A 27,214-nucleotide genomic window follows, 5' to 3' on the forward strand; every position below is an offset into this window, starting at 1 on the left:
AAAAAAGGGTAGAGTGGATTATTGTATGGGCATATGAGATGTTTTTAAAGGAGTGATTTTTATAAATGACTGCTCTTGTTTTATTTCCATTTTAATCAAGGTCAAAACATGAGGAGATAGAACTAGTCAGCGTTGATGAGTTCTTCCAAGAGGCCCCCCCAGATATATCACGCCCTCAGCTCACAAAAGATGACCCTCACCAACTTACTCTAGCCCGTTTGGACTGGGAGCTGGAGCAGAGGAAGAGGTAAGGGGCAAGTGTGGCTGCCTGTTATGCATAAGAAACCCACTATTCTACTCATAATTCAAGAACATTATCAGTGTTGCCTGGTTCCCTAATCTAAGGCAAATGTTACTCTTCCTTTTGGCATGCTGAAACTTTATTGCTATTGTACAGGATTCCTGCCGCTCATGCTGAAATGGACAGAATATATAACAGTATGTAGAAAACCCATGACACATGGAACTGTTACAGAGGGTAGATGTCCATACAGTGGCATTATTAGTTGCAAACAAGGTGTCATGGTGGTGCTTTGACCATGTTTTTAAACCTTTGACAAAAATAAATTGCATGAAGTGTGAAAAACTGGTACATGTGCATATGTAGAAGGGTTGTCAATTCAATATTTGACATTCAAACATTCTTTGACTATGAAAAAAAATAGAATTGTTAAAAATTTGTTTGAATATATAATCACGTCTACGCTGAAATCTAGCTTGTTCCCATACCTCTTGCTTCTGAATGACCTTGTTTCTCAATTGTGCATAGCAGCTTAAACTAGCCAATCGTAGATGAAATTGATTACACTCCCACACTAAGTAACATGGCTACAAGCTTGGAAGTTGTGCTTGAACTTTGATTCATTCTGGTCAGCGACATCTTTTGGATACGTTCAATCAAAAGATTTTTTTTCTGGCTCACTCGTTAGTTTTGTTTACTACCTTCAGAAAGGCTGAAATGAAACTTCAATGTTGGTACCTGACTCAAATGGAAAATAACAAGCCATGTTGAATAGGACAAAAAAACATTTTACATAACCTCCCAAAGCAGAACTCAGCCCACCGACATCAGTGCTGCCCCGACAGGTAATAATAGACTTTCCTCTTATTCAGGGTTGTGTCTAAGCCTTCAACTCTGGTCTCCTCTGTACCCCACTGCAGGCTGGCTGAGAAATATAAGGAGTCACTTGCCAGCAAGGAGAAAATACTTAAAGGCATTGAGGTGAAGAAGGAGTATCTGAGCAGCTTGCAGCCTGGTCTCAATGCCATCATGCAGGTCAGTCCAGAATTTGGCAGGGAACCTGTCAAAAGGTTGCTTTAATCATGTAATTTTGTGGTTTTATTTGTTTCTGTTGCATGAAGGAATTGAGTGTGATTTTGAACAAATAAATCCCTTGATGTCTTAATTTTCCACAGTGAAAAGAATGTTTGATGCATATTTGAGATGCGTGTCACAAATCCTTTTTGAGAAACTTCGTTAAATTAGTGCGCACTTAGTGGGGCATTTTTCCATTATGACAATATGATTCTAATCCGAATGCATGAAAGTATGACGGTAATAGTGATTTGGTATGTAATTTTTGTATGGTGATTTATCATTTTTTATATGTCGATCTATGATCTATTGTATAAACACATTAAACTAAAATGTGTTTTAAATGTAGCAGATATTTATTCATGAAGAAGAAACTTAAAATGGGGTGCCAGGCAGGGAATCCAGTTTTCCCATTGTGCAGGGCAGCTGCAGCTTTCATCATATCCTCTTTCAGCATATGGGGTTGTCAGTGTGGTCTTCAGATATTCCTAGGGTCACGCTTTCTTTGATATGAGAATGCTCACAGTAATCCTTCTAGATTACTCATGTCACTATTAACCTCCAGGATGCAACCAAGCCATCATTTCCCAACACTCAGTAAAGAATGCCCTCATATACTCAGGTGCTAGCCTGTCTGGATGAACAGAGCCAATGGGAATTGAGACACAGCTTAAGTGAACGTGAGCTTTCTCCATCCAACTGAACCAGTGTGATTTTTTTCATGGTCAAGAAAGAATGGTGTCCTTGTGATACCTCAAGAATAAATTTTGACAGATGTACAGTGTTTATTGCTAAAATGATGACACAAACTTGGCTTTAGTAAACACTTCGGAAACTTTTAAAGCAATCCTAGAATAATTAAACAGAGTTCAAAATGAGAGTAAACCTGACAAGTGACATTCCACCTGGCAGAATCTAAAGTCTTATATGTGGGGAAATACACCTTTGAGCAAAGTTGATCTGGATCTAGGAATTGTTAACTAAAAAAAGTATAAATCAAGACTGAGGAGGTTACATTGTTTTATAATACCATTGGTAGATGACACCAGTAATATTGTGTGCAATCTTGGGCAGCACACTACAAGAAAGAATTGGCCACCACTTTGCTTTTGCCATCACTCTGGTACAAGTGAATATTATATCATTTATCCACCTTTTTTCAGAACTCTGCTGGCTCTTTTTGGTGGTCCTGTTTTGTGGCAAACTAGTGGTTTGCTTCTTGCAGTGTAGGCTCTGTATTTCTGTTTGTGAAGGCTTCTGCGGACAGTAGTCACTGTCACACCCACACCTGAGTCCTGAAGCGTGTTTCTGACCTTTCAGGCTGCTGTTTGGGGTTGTTGTTCATTATGGTGTGTCGGACAAGTGGGGAAGCGCCATATTCCCTGTCAGATTTCTCTTTGGCTCATGTTTCCACTGTCCAGTCAGGTGGCACTGCAACACAGTCATTCAACCAGTGGCAGGTTGCGGATCTAACTTCACTTACGTCTGTGGGTGTCATTCGTGGGTGGCAGGGGAGGACTGTGGTACTTCACTCACAGCAACATGCAAAGTGGGAACAATTAATTAAAGCGCTGCATGTGCTAAGTTCAATTTGTCCCATTTAGGGAAACTTTCTTGACTGTGTTTACAGTCCATATGACTGCCTGTACACAGGCACAGGGCAGACATGCACAAACAGCCGTTGAGGGCACCTACACTTTGGGAAAGGGACTTAATTTGGTCACTGTTCTGTGTTTAGAAGTGGTGGTCAGGATATGGCTGCCAGTTTTACCTTGAGGAATAGCGGCTTGACTGCTGGCAGTGCTTTTTGCCGCGGAGGGGAACACAGTTCAGCAACCCTGAACCCATCTTGCTTCTTCCGCACATGGATCCCCATTAACCATGCCTGTCTTATTTCTGGCCTGGGATCTATGCCAATAATTTAAGTGGCGGTGTCAGTGAGGCCCCGGGTGGCCATAAAACGTTGGGGAATTGGCTTCCTAGTCCGTTTTTCACAGGGTCCCATTGAAGCCCTGACAGAGGAGCACTCAGTCATTGGTCATTTTCTGCCGTGGTCTGAACACTCATCTCTTCAGTATCTGGTAACTATCAGCACTCTGCAGGGCACTCCCAATCTGGAATCATTATCATCACTTCATCACATCCCTCTACTTTGTTCCTGTATCACTTTCATGTTACACATGTACCCCCTGTGCCACTTTCTTGTTACATGTAGGCCTACCTCAATCCAGAACTTTTATTTTGTATCATTATCTTGATGTTGTAACTCGTCATGCCTCCTAGTTTGACTTGGCATAGGCTAGGTCAGAGAATAAGGTTTACTGAACTGGACTTAATATGTTCATGGCTATGATTAACAATATGAGTATTGTACCTTATCAGACCTGTGTTTTGTAGTTGTTCCAATGACCTTCGGTATGGACCTATTGTACAATGCTTTGGATAAAAGCGTCTGCCAAATAAATGTAATGTAATGTAAAGGTGTACGACTTTCTTTAGAGCCAGCCCTCTGTCTGAGCCCTGTCATGTGACACTCCAGACGTGGTAAGATTACTGGTGTTTTCAGTGATAGTGTCCATGTGCGGTGGTGCAGCATTCTCTGTGGGTGTTATTGCCGGCAGGTGCATAGAACACTCCGCTTCTGCCTGCATAGCTGCCTGAGATTCCCCGGATTCAAAAAGGGGGGAAAGGACAAACTCCGTGCAGCCCACCACTTCTGCCTGCACAACTGCTAGAGTTTCCCTGGATATCAGTAGGGGAGAAGGGGAGTCTGCAGTGGGTGGTGCAGTGTTTTCTGTGTGGACTGGTGTGACAAAGAGTCCACCACTTCTGTCTGCGTAGCTGTAAGATGTTCCCCAGTGGGGCATGGTGTCAAGTTTGGTTCCTGAGTTGTGGAGTGAATCGGATTCTTAAATGTTTAGTATCTAAATCAGGTTTCACACGCTGTGTCATCATACAAATTGTTGCTTGGGTATAGTTCTTACATGGACAGCCAAAGGTGGGGTCATTTGAATATATGGCAGTACAAATCTCTCTCTCTCCTGCAAAAGCAAAGCATTCTATCTCATTGAAAGTGGGGTGGAATCAGATGAGCTTCAGACAAGATGTTCACCCTAGAAATTGTAGGTGGGGTATAACCCCTGCATAATGTTCGGTACCTGATTTTGAGCCAGGGAAACCCCTGCTTATTTTTTAAATTATTTATAAATGGAGAAATCTATTTTTCAGTTTAATTTCTTGAGAGTAAATTCCTGTTACATTTACAATATAATTTGTTGATTGCATTTTGGATACAGCCAGTCACTTTGTTGTGGTGTACATCCAACCCTGTGCATCCAACCCTGTTTCTTCCTTCAACAGGCCTCACTCCCTGTGCAAGAGTATTTGTCCATGCCCTTTGAGCAGACACAGAAACAGAACGAGGTTGCCCGCCATCTGCCACCACCACTGTATGTGTTGCTGGTCCAGGCCAATGCTTACAGCCAAGCTTGTGGTATGTTGCACTGAAATAATTTGTAGACCCCTTACTAGCTATCATTTACCCCTGGTATCAATTATTGTTAATGATACGCTCTCAATATAAAAAAAAAACTTCATTGTCTTTAGGCACTGTAGCAATAAGTGTGGTCGCAGTTATTGCAAGCAGAATTTAAAATGTGTTTCGTGTTAGTGTATGTTTTTGTGTTGCAGTTGTGACTTAGAGGTAATTCACCCACCTTTTTTTGTTCACTTGTTGATTTTCTGTAGTAAGTTAATGTGCTGCCAAATGGAGAAAGCCACTTGCTGATATGTGAATTGGCTTCACTTAAGCAATAGCATTCATATTACTGCTAGGGATTGTGCAAGTAAAAAACATTTTTTTGACTGAATTACTGTGGGACATTTATGGCTAAATATACAAATAAGGTCAATTCCATCACATGGCTCTCATTTTCAAACTTGATGGGCCTAATGACTTTTAATAAGTGAGGCAGTTCCTGTCATGATGTGTAGGTCATATTGCCTAGACATTTGGTTTGTGTCCCCAATTACATTGATTTGAAAACACTTTGCCATGTCATGAAACATGCCCAGTGTAGACAACTTTTATCATTTGTACAAAAAATTCAAATGAGCACCCCCTTCATTGCGGTGTTAGTCATTCTCAGTTAGCCTTTTTGTTTGTATGCAGGGAACAAACCAAGCATACATTTGTAAAAAGAGGATACAAATTGGCCACATGTAACCAGAGAGCACTTGTTAAAGCATTTTTAACCCTCATGCCACATTTGACCAAGACACTCCAAATTTGGTACATTGATCACTCTTTTAATGCCAACCATTAAACTAGGTAGTTTTGCAACACATTGGTGCTGCAACTACACTCAATTTTACATCTACGCTTTAAAAACTCTTGCTGTTTTCCCTAGACACAAAACAGTTTCTCCCATAGAAAAGTTTACCATTTAAAACCATAAAAGCCACCATATTGGATTTTTCACTATTCAGAATTTTTTGAAAAACATTAAAATGACAGCTCTGAGACCAGTTGACAAATCCACATTCAATTTTCAGTAATTTCATTTTTTGGGAATCTCTTAAAAGTTATATAATGAAAGGTGTTCTACCAAAAAATTATTTAGTAAGGAAATTAAGTTTCAGTAGGTGTGGCTTCACAAGAAATTCTAGTAAACCCAGAGTGTTTTGACAGTATTTTTCCATACAGCTAAAATAACTACTGTAGAGTAAGTTACCAGTCCCCAATGCATATACACACGGTTTCACCTGTTACTATGGCAATAATTTTTGAAAGATGGAAAAAAAGGGAAAAAAATTTGCAATCACATTTATTTCTAAACTTTTCAACAATCTGCTGATGAGTAATTATTTACGTCAAGTCAAATGACACTAAGGTATAACGTGCTACATTACACAATTAATTAAAAAGTTTGTCAGGAGTCTGATTTTACAATGAAAACCCTATTATTCATTTTTGTCAGTGAGGCAATATGGTTGCATGTTTCAGATAAGAACTTGGCTGTGTCCGTCAGTGGGGATGTGGATGAAGCCAAAGCCCTGTCCAAGCCCCCGGAGGACTCCCAAGGTGAGTGATTAATTTCAGTGGTTTGGCCCTACCCCACCCTGCATTGTATCCCCCATTCCCCTTATTACATTAAATTGTAGCATGCTTCTCTTTACATGTGGTTCTCAAATTCCAGGCTGGTAAATCCTAATCAACCCTAGCCCCTCCCCTTCAGTAGTTTATCATTACTGAATTTCTGGTATGTCAATAGTGTTCCAGTTTATTATCCTAAATCCCAGAAGTGAGTGAGAAATTTTGAGCCGTGGGTTCTCTCAGCAGATTTCCAGTGCTTATTTTCCCCTATGTAAGCCTAGGAGAGTTTCATGTTTTGTTCCATGGTATAAATTAGGCCCATTAATATCTCAATTGTGAATTTCAAAGCTGTTTTGTGCCGAGAGAACTACATCATCACTGTAACAGTCTGTGCAAAGTTGTTAGTCCACTAATGGTGAGTGCCCCCATTGCCTGGAAGGTGTGTTTTGGAACCTCGGTTTTTATTTTGGATAGCTGCAGGACTTTTTAGTCATTGGATGGACAGACACCAGCCAGAGCTGTTTCAAATGCTTTATGTAAGAGTTGGACTGCTCCCCATCGATCGTAGTTGTAATATTTTGTAGATACAAAGTGTGAGACTTTATCACTTTATATTGAGTTATTTGTGTATTTAAGACATAAATGTTTGTTTGTGATCATAAATGCCTACCAGAGATTGAGGAGTGTTTTCAGAAGGATTGATTCAGTTAAAAATCTTTGGTACAGCTGAGGTACACATGCTGTGCCAAACATGAAATACAGCATGTGTACAGCATTTTTTTTTTTTTAAACAGATGATGAAAGTGACTCTGATGCAGAAGAGGAGCAGCAGAACACAGTGAGTAGCACATGTATAAGTACAAAGAACAGACTGGGATGGTCTGTACAAGTTTGCTTATATGCTTGGCTTCCACTAGGTGTCTGCAAAGCTCCACGTTGAATTTGTATTTGTGAACTCAATTCCCTGTGGTCATTAGTTATAATCCCAGAACGTGAGCTCATTTTCCTATTTTCTGCAAGCTCTGTCCCTCCAGACAATGTTAGACCGTCTCCATCGATCACGTCCTCTGTCCTATATGTGTCAGCAATCTGGGAGTATGTAATCCGATCCATTGCCTCTAAATTCTGGGAATATTGAAAATGGATTTTGAGCTCCAACAGAAACCTTTTTGTATCTTTCAGTGGTACATTTAATAGTATATTACCTTTTCCAGGAAGTGTAGTAAGTACTGTAATCTTGGTGTTGAAAGCAGAATAGTTGTAGAAGAGAATTAGTCAAAGAATAACAAATGTTTTTAAAACATTTGTTGAAAAAAAAAAACCTGTTATACCTATATGTTACTAAAATATCATTTTGCCAATAGTTGCTAGCTGTTTAAGTAGCCGGTAATCAAATAGTTTTTGCACCATTGATACATAATGTTTCAAGACCCTGTGCAATCACTTCAGTGTTCCTGAAGCCACACAAATTTATACTTTTAAAAAATGTATGTACAAGAATGTAATGAAATTTCTGAGTGAGTAAAGTACTGTTTATTATTGGCTGGACCACAACAGCGGGGCCAGCCCTACGAACGTGAATGTCTGTGAGTCACTGAGTGATGAAGTTACACCATTGCTCGGTCGAGTTATGAAGTTACAGTATTGGTCGGCTGGTCCAGCCATATACTAGGTTTTGACTTGGTTTTGGCTGGACCGCAACAGCGGGGCCAGCCCTACAAACGCGATTGTCTGCGACTGAGTCACTGAGTGATGAAGTTACACCATTGGTCGGCCGGATGAAGTGTGTTAGGTCCAGCCATATACTAGGTTTTTATCTGGTCTTGTTTCTAAACATTAGAGCTGTAGGTCTGATGCAGTGTGTAAATTTTATAACGAATATTTACTTAAGGTTCACTTCTGATAGTCAGTCCAAAAAAAATTGATTGGTTAAAATGTTCATGGTCGTGTTGCTCTCATGGTCTACAAAAGGGCAATACCAAGTCCGCCTGTAGTGGGTAATAAGTGGCGTGGTTTTGTTTAATTGAGATACGTCTCAGTTATTTGGCTAGAAAAGTTATTTGGAGTTTAATGCCATCTGTTACCAGTAGTGGTTCAAATTTAGAGTAAACTCCAGAAACCACTAGATGGGTTTTGAACCTTAAGCCAGCAGATGAGTGAAACATTTTGCAGCGTAGTTCTGTGCAGTTTCAATCATACCATCTGCCTAGCAGGATCCATTAATTTCCAACTTTATCAGCTTGCAAACAAACATCATTTTGAAATTAACTTCTGTTGCTAGCTAGCTTGGATGGCTAGCCAAGTAATTTTCTACTCAAAGTTTGTGGTTTGTGTAACAGTTTGCTAGGTATTTGACCATGTTAACTAGGCAGATATGCCTGTATGTAAGTGAAGACTACGATCCATTCAGCTAATTTCCACCGTCACATTTGCAAACTTGTCATAACTGCTGAACACAAGACATAAATGCCTTTAGTCTGATAATGTTATAGATTTTTATAGCATATATAGTTTCATGTTATATTGTTTTATGGCAGATGTATCTGTTTTATTGCAGAGTTGCTAGCTAGCTGAATACTTTCAGTGCTTACAATCTGTTTGCTAGAAATTTGCTTGGAAGCTAAGGATTCTCAGAAGCTACCAATGTTAATTCACTGTATGCTGAATCTTCAGGTCTTACCCTGTCAGTTGCTAAGTTGGCTAAGTTTTCACCACTGATTGATTCTACCATGATTCCTGTGAGCAAATTTCCACAATCAATTGTAGACTATAGCTTTTGGAGTCAAAACCAGCTAATCTTCCATAAGTCGACAACAGGGTCTGCAATATGATTTTGAGGGATGTATACATTTTAATAAAATAAAGTCAACACAGACGATGATAAAGTGGAATGCTCTTATAAAAGCCTACAACTTGCTAAGGCTGATACACCTAACCTGTTGTCAGTTGAGGTAGACAGAACCATTTACACAACAAAAATGTTAGTGTAATTTAGCTTTGTTGGACAAAAGTACATAAATCTTTGAATTGACTGAAATCTTTTAGATCAGAGGTGCACAACTCTGGTCCTGGAGGGCTGGTATTTGTGCTAGTTTTTGTTGTAACCAATTCCCTTAGTTTAAATTTTCTGACTGCTCTTTTAACAATACTGGTTCACTCCTGTACTTCAGTACAGTAAGTGCCATAGCTGGTGTTAAATGTCAGATAAAGATATGATTGTGCTAATTAAATGATTAAGAGCCAAGGTTGGCACAAAATCCTGAAATATCGGCCATTGTGGTGCATCTGTTTTGAATTGTATCTAGCTAGATGTCTTGAACAAATTTGTCATTGGGATCGCTTCAAGTGTAGTCTGCCACAGAGCTTGTGCTACAGCTGAAATTTGTTGTCTGCTACAGAGCTTGAGCTAATTTGAATTATCTGAAATACACTTAAATGACATCTCCTCTCTAAGAGATTTGTGCATGAAACTTGCACTAATTCTGACGGGACAGTTCTCTTTAAAAGTTATGTAAGTTATAAAAGACATATCAACATGTAAATGACATTAATTTGTTCAGTTGCCAGTCCTCTGAAAGTTTCTGTAAAGAAAATAGATACTCCAAAAAACATGGCTGCAGTCAGCCAATAAAAATTGATGGGGGTGTGCCTTATCACATCAATGCTCATAACTCCATAACAGTTTGATGAAAACGGATTAAATTTGGCAGCAACATTGGCACTCGCAGCAGGAGCCCATACCTAAAGTATTGGCCCAATTTAGTTGCATACTAGTGCTTTTGGGCACTGTATTTTTTTATTTATTCTTAAATTTATGAAAAATCACTTGTCTTTTAGACATATAAAACTTGCTTTAGTGTTCAACTTCCTCATCTGGAACATATATTGGCATCTTATTTGTCGCTTCCATCTTGGATTGCCACCATTTTGGAAAATCCTATTTGCCAGATTCCTCTGTTCCAAGTTTTGGCCTAACCACATCGGTGAGTCCTATGAAACATGGTACAGTCCCTTTTGTTACTTGTTAGTGGCATAATATTGGCTGAGAGTGCTTGTACCCTGTGCATTGTTGTTTGCTGCAATATTTGTAGGGCTGTGCCCAACTCAGAATTTTCTTAGTCGAATCGGATTCGGCAGTTCAATATAACGATTCAACGTTTAGTTTTATATATAAAGGTCAATAAGACTTTCTGGCGAAATAGTACATTGGCATGCGTTTCAGTGCTGATTTAGACCACGGTAACATAGTCAAGTACAACAGTTCATTTCATGAACATTTTTTTGAGCATTTAAAATAAAATCCGTTAAGACAACTGCATATGAGATATGACGCCAGATGGCTGATTTGAATTGCCGTCAATGCATTAGCCTGCGTGCGGATTTGTCTGAATCATGTGTTGTAATAATGAGACAGTACACAGGTAGCTCTTACAACTTCTTTATTTTGCTTTAAACATTAAAAATGAACGAACAAACGAAACAGTTTAAATAAATTTACGGCATTGTCCGCTTTGAAATAACTGAAAATAATCTTCTTCAACAGGATAGGGGCCTAGGCTACTTCTGTATTTCTCTTTAAATATAAGAAGCCTAATATAGGCCTATACATCTAAACCAGTGGTCTCCAACCCTGGTCCTGGAGTGCTACAGGGTCTGCTGGTTTTTGTTTTCCCCTTAAAATCAGCACCCAGTTGAGACCCAAGACACCAGGTGAGTTGAGTTAACTGTGTAATCAACTGCTCTAATTGATTCATGAAGTGCAGTCACCATGAAAACCAGCAGACCCTATAGCTCTCCATGACCAGGGTTGGAGACCACTGATCTAAACAAACATGTAAAAGAATAAATTAACAAATGAAGCAAATAAAGATTTGAATTATTTTAGTTGAAAATAATGCATTTCAGGGTTTCCCCCAGAAAAGTTGTTAGGCCCGGTGGCAAGTTTTTTTATGACGGGGGCCCGGCGCGGGCCAGCGACACACTGATGGCAGCATTAAGGTAGGGCCCTATAGTTTCTGTGATAACACAATCATGGACGGAATTGAGAATTTAAAAAAGCTATAACACAGATTCCATAGGGCCCTATATTAAGTCAGTGCTAAAAGCTGACTGGAGATATGAAAATATGACTACGTAATGTGAATGTTGTTATAAATAAGTCATTTATTCAACACACATTTAAAAAAAATCAACAACTATTTACAGCATAGCAGAGTCTTACAAAGAATCTGACAACAGTGTACAGTCTTGGAATGCTGTGTTTTCAACAACAACAAAAGAAATGAAATTAAATTAAAATAAATAATATCAAAGTGTTTGCACTCTACAAAAAACTTGTATTCAAGTCCTGATTGGCTACTGAATCTTACAACAAGCCTTGGAATGCTGGGCACATTTGAACAACAACAAAATAAAATAAATATTAAAGCCGCAAGCGGCGTTGGGAGGGGTCCAAGCATTGGCACAAGTGCGCCCCCTATGGAGCGATTTTTAAATGGTTTTGTCCTCATGATCATATACCTTCACCCAACATATCTACTGCATCGCCATGGATGTCTCCTAGCCACTAGGCGTAAAGGCCTTTACTATGTCGTAACACTGAAGGCTGTTTTATACTTCTGCATAGTACACGTAAAAATGGGTCTGTGTAGATGGTTGCAGACCACGGCCACGTTGAAGACGCATACCTCTCAAGAAATTAAAAGCGCGTAGTTAGTAACCAGTGCCCGCATACAACGTAAAGAAGATGATCGGTTGACTGCTGACATGAGGTCACTGGCATACGGCTCTGACTAACAGGTTATAATTGATTCATAAAACCGATAGGCAACGTTAAATATGCGACTAAAAGCGCTTTTGTCAGGTGAACGTCTTCGTTGCAACAAGTTACATTTAGCTGAGCATTTTTGTGGTCACTGGTGCAGTATATTGCAGGTTTGGAAATATGAATGAAGGTGTTGTCTTTTGAACTATAACGGTCAGTAACAAAATCTAATTACGTGGCCTGCGCAACCTGTGAAATATACCGCACAAATTATTTGGCCCTTCGCGAGTGTCACACACAACGGAAACTATGCAGACTACGCAAAAGTATAAAACAGCATTTAGATGGTCCGGTGTGTATGTAGAGCTGCAGTGCTTCCGCGCCGCAACTAAAATAGGCGTCAGACAGGTATTCCAATCCATTGCTCAGCTTAGCAGAGAATGCACATTTCAGAGCGCCTCAGAGACAGATAGAATGATGACATATAAATACACGTTTCAAATAATAAATACGACATTGAGAAAAAACGAAACAAAAAGCGAAATATCAACTCGCGACCTGCGTGCTACGCGCAGAGTAGCCTACCGTATTTTTTTTTAGACATTGGCAGATAAGATGATTTTCGGTTACGCTGACCTATAAAACGCTATTCCAAAAGCAAAATCAGACATGTTGTACATCGTTAGAAAGCTTATACTCTCACCTACTGAATAAATGAATTGTCAATCAAGCCAAATTGTACTAACAAGGGCGACAACGCCGTAAGCAACAGGTGTGGCATTACGCACAGCTATTTTTGAAGGTAGTCTACCCAGGTATCACAGATGCGCGTATATTTCACAAACGGATTGTCCAAGATGATATATGATCACTCAGTCTCAAAAGGGACATTTCTACGCGTAAATCCAATGGTAAGATTGTATATTTATTCAATGTTTAGTCCCAGATATTGACTGTAGAATGACATGGTATCATTTTTTAAAACTTTTTCTCGTTTATTTAGTTTGTTTTCATAACGATAATTTCTTTTAGATGAAAATAAATGCAAACGGTTTAAATAAATTCACGGCATTGTCCGCTTTGAAATAATAACTGTCCTCTCATTGTCATGTGGAATTTTTCTAGCACGTGCAGGTAGCAAGAATATAAACACTAAATTTATAATTCCCTTTATTTTATATAAAATTCAATATTGTAATATAACCACTGTCCGTTTTTTGTAAGATTCTATAGTGATGTATTCTGGTATTGTAATGCACATTGACTGTATAAAAAAAAGAAAATCCTTTTTTGCTCGAATCAAATAATCTCAGGTCTCTGACAGATGATTTGAATCGTCGACTTTCAGGGGGCAGCCCTAAATAGTTGTATATTATATTTATTTGGACGGCATGATATCTTGTCTGTATGTCTTTTTTTATTTTGTGCACTATGAACAGGTGGGTGATAAAGTTTTCCTTCACCGTGTGCCATGAATCCCTTTTCGAGTTGCCCACAGTCCACATTTCTGGCAATTTCATATGACATTGGATAATTTTTGTATGAGTTGAGCAATGATTGAACCCCTTTGTGCAGATGCCCAGTCTGGTCAATCCTTGCCTAATTAGGGGGTGCCCTATTTAAGGCTTTATAACTCCAGGTGTGAGCCTCACAGAGACTTAGAAAATGGCTAAAATGATAAACCTTACAGGAATATGGAAGATTTGTGTAAAATTGAATGCTTTTCCACTGCTTGGAATAGCCCTTTCCAGCTCATAATTTTCCCTTCTAACAGAAGCGTCGACGGCCCACTCTTGGTGTCCAACTAGATGATAAGCGGCGGGAGATGTTAAAGCGGCACCCTTTGTCCCTTTGTGTTGACCTAAAGTGTAAAGGTAAGTGAGCTTGGAAAGGTGGGGAGGGCTAACTATAGTTTATAGTTTTATTTGTTTTAATTCAGCCTCCACACACCTGTGAACTCCCAGTCATTTTCAGAAATTTTGTCAGAATTAGAACTTTGTGACATTTTGGTTATCAGTGTCTCATCAACATTCCTGCACTCACTGTTTCCTTCCAACATCTGCTGATATGCTGCGCTGAACAAGATCACTTACCATTCAGAGATGTAATGGTTTATTGTTGTCACCACTATATCCATCTTTCTGTCTGCTTATGTGTGTAGTTAGGTAGCAATTTATCCAGGAGAAAAGCATTAATGGCTTGGGCTTTATTGTGCAGCAGTATAAAGTGCCTATTACCATGTATTACTCCTTTAATTTAGATATTGCATATATTAACTTTTCCAGTAGCTTTGTTCCGCAAAGCCTAGTAATATACAATATCAAATATACAGAAAAAAGACAATGTTGTTGTATCTCCAGTCTTTTACCATTCTTGTTTGACACAAATTAAAGCCCTCCTCTGTCATCCTCTCTGAGCACAAAGGCATTGGCTGAGCTGTTGCCTGCTAGTGGTGCAGAGTTTGCAGGTGGCAGGGTTGTGCAGTAATGACTTGCTGGGAGGCAGGCTTGCAGGCAGTCAGGCAGTGGTGGCTGAGCTTAGCTCTGCATTGCAGATGTAACTTTATCCATGGCTGGTTGTGCAGTTTCTGTCTGCTGCTGTTCTCTCCTCCATTGCTACAGCACAGACTTTGCGCCCACTAAAAATAATTTCGTTAAACTTGAATACCATATTGGCCTCTTTTATTTGTCCCAAGGTCAAAGGGGACTACAGCAAGTATATTTCGGTATATACTGTCACTTTTGAGAACTTGCTGCTCATCTGACTCGGTGTAAGTGAACCCCAAATCTAAAAACCACTGTTGGTATTTTCAATACCGGCATGGTTTCTTGAGGGGGTTGACGCCTTTAAAAACCGTTCCATGCTGGCGATCTGATCTCTACTTCTGATAGCTAATGATACTGATATGATGGTTAGCTAGTGAGCAAGTGCCGCTGTCTGGCCTTCCTTACCTTGCAAACAGACTGGTTATAGTAGCTAGCAGAGTGGCAGAGACAGGAAAAATGAAAAGTAAAATAAATCCAGGTTATTTCAAATCATAACGCATGACATAACATTGAGGAGTTCTGCTTATGTTGGGCTTTGAGGTCAATGCCTGAAAACCCCTTCACTAAATGACCCAGTATATGTGTGGTTGCTAAGTGTAACTAATGGCATGTATTTTTTTCTCCACCATTAGATGGCAGTGTACTGCACCTGTTCTTCTATTATCTGATGAACCTCAACATCATGACTGTAAAGGTCAAGGTGTCAACTGCCACTGACCTGACTGGGGCCATTAGTGCTGGGTGAGTGACTGAGTGCGCAGGTGCATTGATCTGAGATGTTTTCTGGATGTCTTAAACATGTATGTGTTTGTGTTGTATACTGTGTGGTAATGCACAGTTATGGTATGTGAGATGTATGGTTTTGTGAGATGCTTTTTCTCTGTTTTACACTGAGTGAGTTGTTTGGTGTGTGCTGAATCCCAGAGCTTTGGCTTCCGCCTGCTCAAGACGTGCTGTAGTGTGTGCTTATTGTCCTCACAAAGGTGTTTGCCTCTCCAGGGAGCTGTTGAACCCCGAGATGCTGCTCAATTGCTTGTATGCCAATGACCAGGGAGTAGAGACACCCAACCCAGCTAACCGCTACCAGTTTGATAAAGTGGGGTAAGGAGGCACTTCGGAGGTCCATAAAATAAGTCAACCGGATATTCTGTGTAACAGTTTAAAATATGATGATTGAGGATAGAAAGACAGGTTGTATCTTTCAGATTATATCTTCAATGTTCACACTGCATCATAAAACATTTTGAATTTTTTAATGATGCAGGTCCATAAACATGTGCTTTTCAAGAATGTTGGACCTCCTGAACAACCTGTGTACATACACGTATTCTCATGTAAGGGTCTGCTGGAATGAACTTGTTATTCACCCCTCTCGCCCTGTGTGTCGTTCGTAGAATCACCACATTTGGGGACTACATGTCTGAGCTTGGGCACCCCTACATTTGGGTGCAGAACCTGGGGGGAGTACAATTTCCCAGTGAGAGACCTGAGGTAAAGAAGGATGACACCAGATTATAATATGTTCTCTTGTTGCAAGCCGGTCTTGAAAGTGATGCTAATTGCATTTACCTGTTCCTTGAGGGAAAAAATACATTTTTATGATCTAGTGTAGGTTGTAGTTGTACAGTGCCATCCAAAAGAATGAGTTCATTTGTTTGTTTTTTTCTTTGTTTGTTTTTTTGGACAAATTAAGTAAATACAAAAATAACAAATTTCACTCTACCATTACCCTACTTTTGGCAGTGCAAGTCATTTCATTTTTGTGAAGAACAGAAGTGACAAAGGCCCACAATGCCATGTAACCATGTGTGTGCCTGCAGTCTGTCCCAGGAGGCAGCTCTCTGAGTGCCAGTCACATGGAGACCACCATGAAGCTCCTAAGAGGTCGTCTCCAGTCACGCCTAGCCCTGCACAAGCAATTCTCCTCCCTGGGTGAGGTCTCAACATAACACCCATTTCCCATTTCCTCCATCTTTTCCAGCCTGTGGGCCTAGGACTCATAAGCCGCGTTTCCAACAAAAGTACCCAGAACTTTTAGTCCCAGGAACTACTTTTCAACAATGACTATATATGGTTACTTTTGTATTTATTGATTTTTATCGATTTAATCACCTGGAATTGAAATATTCTTCTGCAGCCGTTTGGGCATATTTTACCGTTGTCAAGCAAAACTGTCGTTGGTAGTTTAACTTGGACCGTTGTTATGCAACAAATAGGATACAACAGGCCAATAGTCAGATTGTAACTGTTTTATATATCCTCTCAAACACATTCATTATGTTTTTATGCGAACATTCACTTTCATGTCTTGACATCCGAGGCGACAGAATGCATTCACATTTCCAATATAACTGGCAACAACAGCAGAAAACATGCACACGTTGTAAACAATTTGCTGTTTGATTACTTTCTCATCGTGAATTCCATATAGGCTAATCGCAAAATGACAAGAATAGAACGAAAACTCGGACTTGCGTGAAAATGTAAATTAGCAGTGGTACAGCCACCGTTTACTTTCCTTCGAAGTTACTGCTAGCCGAGCAGCGAAGTGTGCCCTCCAGATGCGAACCATGCACCATAAATTAGTCCATAGTCTTCCTGGTCTTTTTGTGGAATTGAAGAATGGCAGAGTAAAATTACGGCAGTCTGAAAATGCTAAAGGGACGATTACTAGAATTAACCTGTTATTTTTCCCTGACAAAAAGTGCGGAAGGTGATTTCCAGTTTGCTTTTACTGTATCACCAATGTGAATTACGCAGAACTACCGCATACCTCACATAATTGTATCAAACGTTTTGAGTCAATTACAACGAGCTAACAAAGAAAATCTGGAAGAAAATATTCAGCAACCGAATTAATCCGTTTGAATGTTTTGGTACGTAATATGCTGTCCCAGCACGAATGCTTAGCATTTTATAAAACAAATACTAAAGCAAGAAAAGAACAGAAGAACACACGTTATAATTCCAAGACGTTGGCAGGCTATAACCAAAACTAGGCTACTGCGCCGCATAACATACAAGTTTGATTTGAAGTTATTATGAAAATAAATCGGTTTGCGGCTGCATATTTTTAAACATGGCGGTTGAAATAAAACAAACAACACTGCAAGTAGTCGACCAATCAGAACTTTCCGGGCTTGCGCCTCACCCCAAAGGTTCCGGTACTTTTGGAATGTACTACCCCCCGAGCAGGAACTTTTTTGGGGGTAAAATAAAGCCCCCGGAACTAAATTAGACCCTAGTTCCTGCGGTCGAAAAGCACTGAGTTCCTCAAAAGGTTCCTAGTTCCGGGGTAAAGTTCCTGCGGTGGAAACGCGGCCATAGTCTATCCATAGATGGAATTCTGTTTTTTGCATTTGTTGGAGAGTGCTTCATTATCTTTGACTTACAGCTTGAATCTGTCATGGGAAGTCAGTGATGGGCTGCTTAGTGCCAGACCTTATTCCTTTGACCTGTAGAAAATACACACACAAATTGAGTTTTGCCTCATGCTATTAACTCTTTCTAAATTTTTCAAAAGTTTTAAAAATAGATGCCACTGTTAAATTGTGATGGAATTCAGTTACTGTGCAAGCTCATACTATTAAGACAATTTGAGAGGGCATAAATAGCAATCATCAATCTTCAGACATTTGCACACCAAAGCTATTTATTTTCTGTCCATGTTTTCGCACATTATGAAAATAATTTTAACCCATCTTATCTGAGTACTTGCACACCAAGCATGAAATGTTTAGTGCTGCGATAATCTGCCATTACTTTATTAAGATCTGAAGATCTGGTTAGATTTTTGTTATGAATAAAATAGGCTATTAAGCAGTGAGATTAATTTTTGCCATATTATTTTTGTCATGTCTGACATTTTTCAACAGTAGCAGACCAGCCGATAACATTTGTATCTCAGCACATGGAGATGTATAACGGTGACATATCTAATACAAAGAAGTTATATTACATTGAAGCATTACATCTAATCATGTGACTTGCATACATACAGATTTAGGCAATGAACAGTGTTGATGCCAAGTGAGAATAAAGACATGGGGCCTCATTTATAAAGCTCTGCATCTTTTTTGTGCTTAAGCGCTGTTTATAAATGAGGCCCATGAAGTTGAGGGAAAACATATGGCAAAAAATTTGCTACTTTTGCTGTACATGGAACTGGAGACCCAACACAGTCTGGTTTCCATGAAATGTCAGACATCCCCAGGCCCATGCATGAATGCAAGATGAGACTTGATATCTTCAACTTTACATGTGTTCTTTTTCAGAATTATTAATGTGTGACTACCAGTACTTAGCAGTACCCCTTGTGTGCGATTTACTTTTGTAAATCACCTTTTAAAAAATTATGTACTATTTATGTAATGCCAAATGTGGCTACTGAACTAAACCGGACACCACTCTGTGGTCCGCAAGATAGAAACAGAATGTTACCTGCTGTTGGAACAGGTAGAAGGAAGAAAAGACAACTCCAATACACAACAAATCTGTCTGTATGTAGTGTTAGCATTTCAGCAACAGAATTTTGTATGTATATACAGAAAATGCATATACATCAACAATATACAAAACAATAATGATGAATTCATCATGGTGATCATGCTCTACATTACCGAGGGCCCTAAGAGAAATACAATAAGCTCCATAATGTTTGGGACAAAGACATATTTTTTTTATTGATTTGGTACCCTCAGCTTTTATTAAAGGGTATATAAGAAAGCTTTCAGTATCTAGTCTTGATTTTAGGCTTTTGATTGCCTTTGGTGTCAACATGACTTACTGCCATTTGTCAACATTTGTGGACCAGAGTTGGAAGCTATTAGTCATATTGGTAGATGTTGGCCAAACTTAAGGCTTACTAAAATCAACTGCTTGGACCATCATTAAGAAGAAAGAGAGCCCTGGTGGGCTTAGTAATTGCAAATGACCTAGTAGGCCAAGGAAGACCTCTACAGTTTATGACTGCAGAATTCTCACCATAAGGAAGAAAAACCAGACACCTGGAATACAGGGATTACACTGCAAGCCACTGGTTTGCCACAAAAACAGGATGTCCATGTCACAGTTTGCTAATAAGTACTTAAAAGAGCATGCATTCCTGTTCTTCTGGACAGATGAGACCAGTATTTTATCAGTGTTTAACCTTACAAAATGTAAAAGATGGAACTGTACATATGGCTGTTGAATGCTCGGACAACAGAAAAAAGAGGGAATGCCACTAATTTAGATGGCATGGGTACAAATAAACTGGCATGTCTGAGTTTGCCATCCTCCCATGCAAAGACACGTACGGGCATTTAGGCTACTGTCTGTTAGAGACTACCCTTGTCCATAATCCAAATTCAACCCCTAACTCCTAGTAGTTCCCCTGGAGTGCCTTCAGTATTTTAACTTGCTGACATCACATCGAGGGCTGCTCACAAAGTTTGTACAAAGAACTCTGGGATACCCCCTTCAGTATGAAGCCTACATTGTTGCTGGCTCAGTCATTTCTGTTGTCGATCACAGAAATATTATGACTATTATGAAAAAGTATTTGCTTTCCAGGAAAGTATATTATTTGGGAAAGGATTTGGTTTGCCATTAAAAGAATTTAAATAAATGAAATATGAAGTAATTCATGAGTAAATGTATTTGAAAGTACTTCAACTATGTATTTAACTACAGTTTGAAATACAAATACGTATTTGTATTTGACCCAGGTCTGGTATTTGGTAAATTGTGCTAATCTTACAATGCAATGTAATCCACTCTGCATAACAAATGTCTGTTAATGAGACTAAAAGATGCTGCATTTTTAGAGCACAGCATTGTGCCGGTGTCCTGTGAATGCCAGCACCTTTTCCCTGCAAAAGTGGTTTCACGCCTGGCCCAGTGGACAACTATAAACTACCAAGAGTATGCGGTATGTACTCCTCTGAGCATGCATGAGCTTGGAAATTCTTGGAGAAAATGTAGATGAGTTGTTTACTACAGATGGGAAATAAAGGCTTTTCATTTTTGGTTGATTAAAAAATAAGAAGATTTTCCTGACAGTTTATGAGTTTGTGTGTTCTGTCAGTGATGTCCTGTGTATTTCAAAATGTTAAAATAGTAGAGGTTTCTTGTTGGGCTGTCCTAAGGCAATGTGACTCTTGCATAGACACAAACGAATTAATTTAGGCATGTCAGATCTGATAAGGAAAGACGCATTTGTGTTTGTGCTTGCATTTAACTGAGCAAAACATCAGAACATATTCTATGTATTTCAATACATTTTGGCTTAATTGGAAGAAATTTCATTCATGAAAAATGGGTGGGAGAGTAATGCATTTTGATGAAGATGTATTTCAGTTAATAAAATTACAAGTAGGCTACACCCTACGCTAGATGAGCATTGATTATATTTAGAGATTTGATTTACAGACATTTACATACTACTTGGGAAGAGTGTTTTTAGGCGTACCACACTGAATTATTGCTGGTGTTTTGACTGTGGCTTGAGGTATGACTGCTAATGCAGAAAAACCCCTTCTATAGCTCTAGAATGTTTGGGACAGACATATTTTTTCTTGATTTGGCTCTGTAGTCCTTAATTTTAGGTTTGTATTCTAACGTGGTTAGAGTGCATATGCTCAGCTTTCAATTAAGGATAGTTCTGTACATTTTGTTTTCAGCATGTTGAAATTACAGCACTTTTTATCGATACAGCCCCCTAACAGACTCCAAAGCTTAGAATCAAGACTTGACATTGAAAGCTGTCTTAAGCCTGCTCTCAATTCAACACACCAGGCTAATCAAAAAGTTTGCTGTAATTTCTGCGTTGTAAAGCCAAAATGTGTGTGTGTGTGTGTGTGTGTATATCCATATATATACGATGAATTTTGGCGTTGTCGTCCTGGAATATGCCCGTGCCGTCAGGGAAGAAAAAATCCATTGATGGGATAACCTGGTTATTCAGTACATTCAGGTACTCGGCTGACTTCAATTTATTGCCGCATAACGTTGCTGAGCCTAGACCTGACCAATTGAAGCAACCCCAGATCATAACACTGCCTCCAGAGGCTTGTACAGTGGGTACTGTCCAAAAAAATCCAAACGGCGACTTTTGTTTTGGCCAGGTATAAACTAAGATAACATTAATCAGAAAACAAAGCAAAGAAATGTTCAGCACTCAAATGCAACATTTTTTTTGATGCATTGATGCCCCATCCTGTAGTTTTGCTAGCAAATGTGTTTTTTTTGTTGTTTTTTTTTGTTTAAATTAATTTTGTTAGTTCAGATGTACCTACAAAATATTTTTTTGCGCCTACTATTATCAAATGCAATCCTGCATAGAAACATGGAGAAGCACTGATTTGAGGTGAAGATATGCAAATATGCAAGCATATATAAAGCTGTGTGCTGTCTGTTCTTGCAGGAGTTGCCTTTCACCCAGCATGTTGCCCTGGCTGGCCTAGCTCAGGAGACAGACATGTACTTCTTGGCTCTCATTGAAAGAGGCACAGGTGAGGGACACATTCTTGGCAGTAATGCTTGAGCAGTTGTTGAAGTTACCAGGGTAACATTGCATTTCACCCCCTCTCTCATACAGCTCGACTTCAGGCTGCTGTGGTGCTGAACCCTCGCTACCCTGAGGTCACCCCCCTCTTCGCCCTCTCCCTCAACTGGAAAGGGGAACGCAGTAGCAGGACAGACGATAACCTACGGGTAAGACCCCAAATCCACAGCACGTATATGAGCCAACCTTTTTATTAATGCATTGCACTTTTAATAACCTTATTCTGGTGCTAGTTTAATTGAGCTTTCCAATGTGTTTTCTCCAGGCTATGGAGAGTGAAGTCAATGTGTTCCGATCAGAACTGCAAGGGCCCCGTCCAGGCTACCAGCTGTTGACCAATCAGCTGCAGCGTCTGTGTCTGTGTCTGGACGTCTATCTGGAGACTGAAAGTCAGGACGAAAGTGTGGAGGGGCCCCGGGAGTTCCCACGTGAAAAGATGTGTCTACGGACTGTGAGGTCAGTTTCATTAATCATATAATTGTATCAGTGCACAATAACAAAATTATTTTGCTTGTCAGCTGGACTTCCCTTTTCCCACTTTCAAAAGTGGTGTGGGAGAAGTTGCACAGTCTACACACACACTCAGCAATTGTTAAACTCATACTGGCTTGGTGGGTTTCAGTTAAAAATAGGACTACAAATAGCTTTATTTTGCATAGTCTGGTGAGCTCTGAAAAAAATCCTGTAGAACTCTTTCATCCCTATATCCAGTCTCTTGTTTTTACAGTCTCCAGACCCCTCTGTATTTTTAGTCTCCATTCTCTCTATTCCTTTAATTCCAGTGACTTTTGCTTTTCTTTATTTCAGGGGTCCGAATCGCCTGAAGCCCTTCAAATATAACTATCCCCAGGGATTCTTCAGTCACCGCTGAGCATGAAGTCCCAGGCTGAGGGGATGACCCTGTCACTGTCTTTAGACACTGTACTTTCTAAATGCTTTCAGGCCTTTTTTTAACCTGCACAGGATAATGTCTATGTAGATAGGACAATAAAATAGGTTTTGTTCAAATGCTTTGAAGACTTTTTTATGAGAAGGTGTTCATAACTGAATGGTAAAGCTATGAAATTCTGCATCCCACACTGCAGTATCCTTCCGTCCCATTTATCTCAGTGCCAAGGAGACCAACAGCAGCAACTATTAATAGTCTGCACTGCACCAGGGCTGATGAGCTTTCTGTTGTACCTCAGCACCATTGCACGCTGAGTCATTGAAACTTAGCCTTCCAGAAAGAAATGAGGAAATGCACATCCAATTCCCCTCAGTCCCCAAAGACCAAGCTCGCCTGCCTTGGTCACAGTCAGTCTGTAGCTGTTAGCCTATTTATTCAGATAGACAGTGTTTCTAACAAACATGCACATACTTGTCTTTTCGTTTATACCTCACAAACACTCAATGCTGAATTGCAAGTATATCAAATACTTTTGCATAGACTTTAAAGACAAAGAAGAGGGCTTCAGTGTGGCTCATTTGGGTAAGGCCAATGTGCACCAAACCTAGCTGCCTATGATTTTTTGCTGGGATTATGCAAAATGGCATTCTTCAGGGATTTTGAGCCAGTACTCTACCCTGCTGTATTTTTTCATTTTTCTCATTTGAGATTAAATATTAGCTTCACGGTATGTTTTAAATGGTTATATGAATATTATGAGCTATCAATACTAGCATCCAGAGCGCAGACTATTTTACCCTTCCCCAACCCCATCCCTCAGATTAGAAAACAAAGGCAACTTCTATATGCTGAGGACAGATTTGTTCAAGAAGGGTACATAGAGCTTCTTTGAAGCAAGCCACGGAACTCCAGTTGAAGTGGGTGGGGTTTTAAAAAGAACAGCAGACAGATTGGTCAGGGATGGAAAAGTCATTGCAAATGCAAAGCAATTGTATGACTGCCTCCTAAATGCCCAGACCTCTGCACAGCTGATCTAATTGACTAAGAAGCTGTGGACAAAGCTGTACACAAGACTCCCGGTGGTTCCTTCAACAATGCGCCTCTATCAGATGATCACTCTCACACCAGGAAAGGTCATCTACAGAGATGTCAGCTGTCTCTGCTCAACTAAGCAGATTCTTGTATGTACATGTCACAGCACTCAAAGGTTTGAATTTGATGTCCAGGCTATCCTTTCTGCTACCACCATATCTGATGTTCAGCCCATCCTTTCTGACACCACCGAAGAGCAACACGCGCAGAAAACAGATGAAATCAAATGGGAAAGCAAAGAGATCATTGGACAGTGGTGTGTCATCAGATATGATGACATTTATCCTGGGTCCATTGTTGAGGTCAATAAGATGCACGTAAAAGTCACATGCATGCACAAAGTGAGCAGAAATCGTTTCTGGTCAAACTGTAAAAATATTTCTTTGACGATGTCCTCAGAATCATCCCACAACCAACCAAAGTGATGGGATGTCATGTAGAAATTGACAAAGCAATATGGGCAGACATTGCTAATGATTGATTTGCATGTCCAGAGTGTGAGGGAGCTGGTATAGTGAAGCATGGGGGCCGAAAGGGCTTGCCATAGAATTTTAAATTTATTTTAAAAGTTGTGTTATAAGTTTATTAAACGTATCCCTGAGCACGGTGACGTATTCACATGGGCGTGTGCACTTTTTAAAAATCAGCTTGCTGTATTTCTTGCTGTATTTCTGCACCGTATCCAATTTCTCTGTTTATAGCTAATCTGAAAACTGCTTATCAGCTCGAAAAACCTTGGACCTTATAAAGTTAGTACTCTATTTTATCAACCTATTATCATTTGTAGTTAGTTTGTGTTTTAATTTCGGTGGAGTCACGAAAATGAACGGGGAACCGGAAAACCTGGAGGAATGGCGCTGCCATTTACCGTCAACAGGGTTATCTAATGTTGCTTGTGTTCATGCTGTGCAAATACATTACATTACATTACAGGCATTTGGCAGACGCTCTTATCCAGAGCGACGTACAACAAAGTGTATAACCATAACCAGGAACAAGTATGACGAAACCCCTAGAGAGAAGTACCGGTCCAAGTGCAGGGAACAACCGCATAGTTCAACTTGGACCCTGAAGGTTAAACTGATTAACACTAACACAACGAGAATGGCAACAACACAATCTATGGAAAAAATACAGTGGGGTAAGCTCCACAACATTACTTGTATTGTACCAAAGTGAAATATCCCTTTAAGATTTCCCTTCACTGGAACTAAGGGGCGTAGCCCAAACCATGAAAAACAGCCTTAGACCATTATTCCTCCTCCACCAAACTTTACAGTTGGCACTATGCATTTGGGGAGGTAACGTTCTCCTGGCATTCCCCAAACCCAGATTCGTCCATCAGTCTGCCAGATAGTGGGGAGCACTTCACTCCAGAGAACGCTTTTCCACTGCTCCAGAGTCCATGGTGATGTTAGGCTTGTGTGCAGCTGCTCTGCCATGCGAACCCATTTTATGAAGCTCCCAATAAACAGTTCTTGTGCTGACGTTTCTTCCAGAGGCAGTCAGAAATTCGGCAGTGAGCGTTGCAACCGAGGACAGACTATTTTTATGCGTTACACATTTTAGCACTTGGCGGTGCACCCTGTTCTGTGAACTTGTGTGGTCTACTACTTCGCGACTGAGCTGTTGTTGCTCCTGGACATTGCCACTTCACAATAACAGTACTTACAGTTGGCTGGGGCAGCTCTAGCAGGGCAGAGGTTTGATGATCTGATTTGTTGGAAAGGTGGCATCCTATGATAGTGCCACATTGGAAGTCACTTCAGTATGACCCATTCTACTGCCAATGTTTGTCAATGATTTTATGCACCTGTTAGCAATGGGTGTGGCTGAAGTAGCCAAACCCGTTAATTACAAGAGGTGTCCACATAATTTTGGCCATGTAACGTAACTTGCCCGATCTTGAAAATTTAGCTGCTTCACATAGTCACTCAACTTGCTTTCTGTCATCAAATTGTGCTGTTACGTCATTACTGTTTACAAACTTTGAAGGGGTCTATTCGTTTATATTCTGCTTTCTGCCAGCCTGTACAGACTCATTTTGACAGCTTGATTAGCGGTTTAATATTATCTAACTAGCCTATAGCCTAGTCTATTTTTTTTCTACTGTAAGCTGTTGCTTCTTCTAAGCAAGTGTGATTGTCTGCATTAACAAATAAATGCTCACATTGAGGACATAAAGATCGGTGTTGTAAAGCGTTTATTTGGTGCAATGGACTTGTGGGATACAAGTGTGTTGCATCCTAGAAAGAATAAGGTTTAACCCAAATGCTGATTGTGTGATGATTGCTGATAGCGTCATTCTTAAATATACATTCTAAACTTCTGTATTCATCACACCGGTGTGACCGTATGCTTCAGGAAACACTCTAGCGCTGTAACACCCGTGTGGCCGTACTTTTAAACACATTGTAATAATATTATTATTATTATTATTATTATTATTAATAGCTTTATTTGTATAGCACTTTTCTATACAGGTAACAAAGTGCTTCACAATAGTCAATACAAAACACAGAAACAAATAAAAATAATAAAATAACATAAAATAAAAGATCACCCAATAAACGCTTTAACATAAAATATATGTGTTAAGAAGTTAAATAAAATGGGGAACTGACTCTGCAAGCCTGATAATTTCTGGCAGATTGTTCCAAAGTCTAAGGGCTCTGTCAGCAAAGGTCCTGTCGCCTTTGGTTTTTAGCCTTGACTTTGGAGTGACTAGCAACGCCTTACCCGGGGATCTCAGTCTGTGTCCTGGCTCATAGGGGGACAAAAGATCAGAAATACAGGGAGGGGCCATCCCATGTCTGGCCTTAAAAGTAATCAAAAGAATTTTAAAATCAATCCTAAGATAAACTGGCAGCCAATGCAAGGATACTAGGACAGGGGTGATATGATCACATTTTTTGGATTGAGTTAAGAGCCGAGTTGCAGCATTTTGAACTAACTGTAGGTGGTGGA

The 27,214-nt window shown here is 39.8% G+C and overlaps 1 protein-coding gene across 3 annotated transcripts in view; it reads left to right on the forward strand.

Moving 5' to 3' along the window:
• The window catches only part of thoc5 (THO complex 5), a 37,331-nt gene extending 14,057 nt beyond the window's left edge, over positions 1–23,274 (forward strand). For all 3 annotated transcript variants that reach the window (XM_064297681.1, XM_064297679.1, XM_064297680.1), the window contains exons 6-20: positions 101–247; positions 1,162–1,276; positions 4,676–4,808; positions 6,321–6,398; positions 7,205–7,248; positions 13,949–14,048; positions 15,353–15,461; positions 15,720–15,821; positions 16,115–16,211; positions 16,541–16,652; positions 20,528–20,631; positions 22,126–22,213; positions 22,300–22,415; positions 22,532–22,722; positions 23,074–23,274. In XM_064297681.1, coding sequence (XP_064153751.1) covers positions 101–247; positions 1,162–1,276; positions 4,676–4,808; positions 6,321–6,398; positions 7,205–7,248; positions 13,949–14,048; positions 15,353–15,461; positions 15,720–15,821; positions 16,115–16,211; positions 16,541–16,652; positions 20,528–20,631; positions 22,126–22,213; positions 22,300–22,415; positions 22,532–22,722; positions 23,074–23,137 — 1,600 coding nt within the window. In that variant the 3' untranslated portion in view covers positions 23,138–23,274. The remainder of the gene's footprint in view (positions 1–100; positions 248–1,161; positions 1,277–4,675; positions 4,809–6,320; positions 6,399–7,204; positions 7,249–13,948; positions 14,049–15,352; positions 15,462–15,719; positions 15,822–16,114; positions 16,212–16,540; positions 16,653–20,527; positions 20,632–22,125; positions 22,214–22,299; positions 22,416–22,531; positions 22,723–23,073) is intronic.
• The last annotated feature ends 3,940 nt before the right edge of the window (positions 23,275–27,214 follow it).

Source organism: Anguilla rostrata, chromosome 10, assembly GCF_018555375.3.
Source record: "Anguilla rostrata isolate EN2019 chromosome 10, ASM1855537v3, whole genome shotgun sequence".
Classification (NCBI taxonomy): Eukaryota; Metazoa; Chordata; class Actinopteri; order Anguilliformes; family Anguillidae; genus Anguilla; species Anguilla rostrata.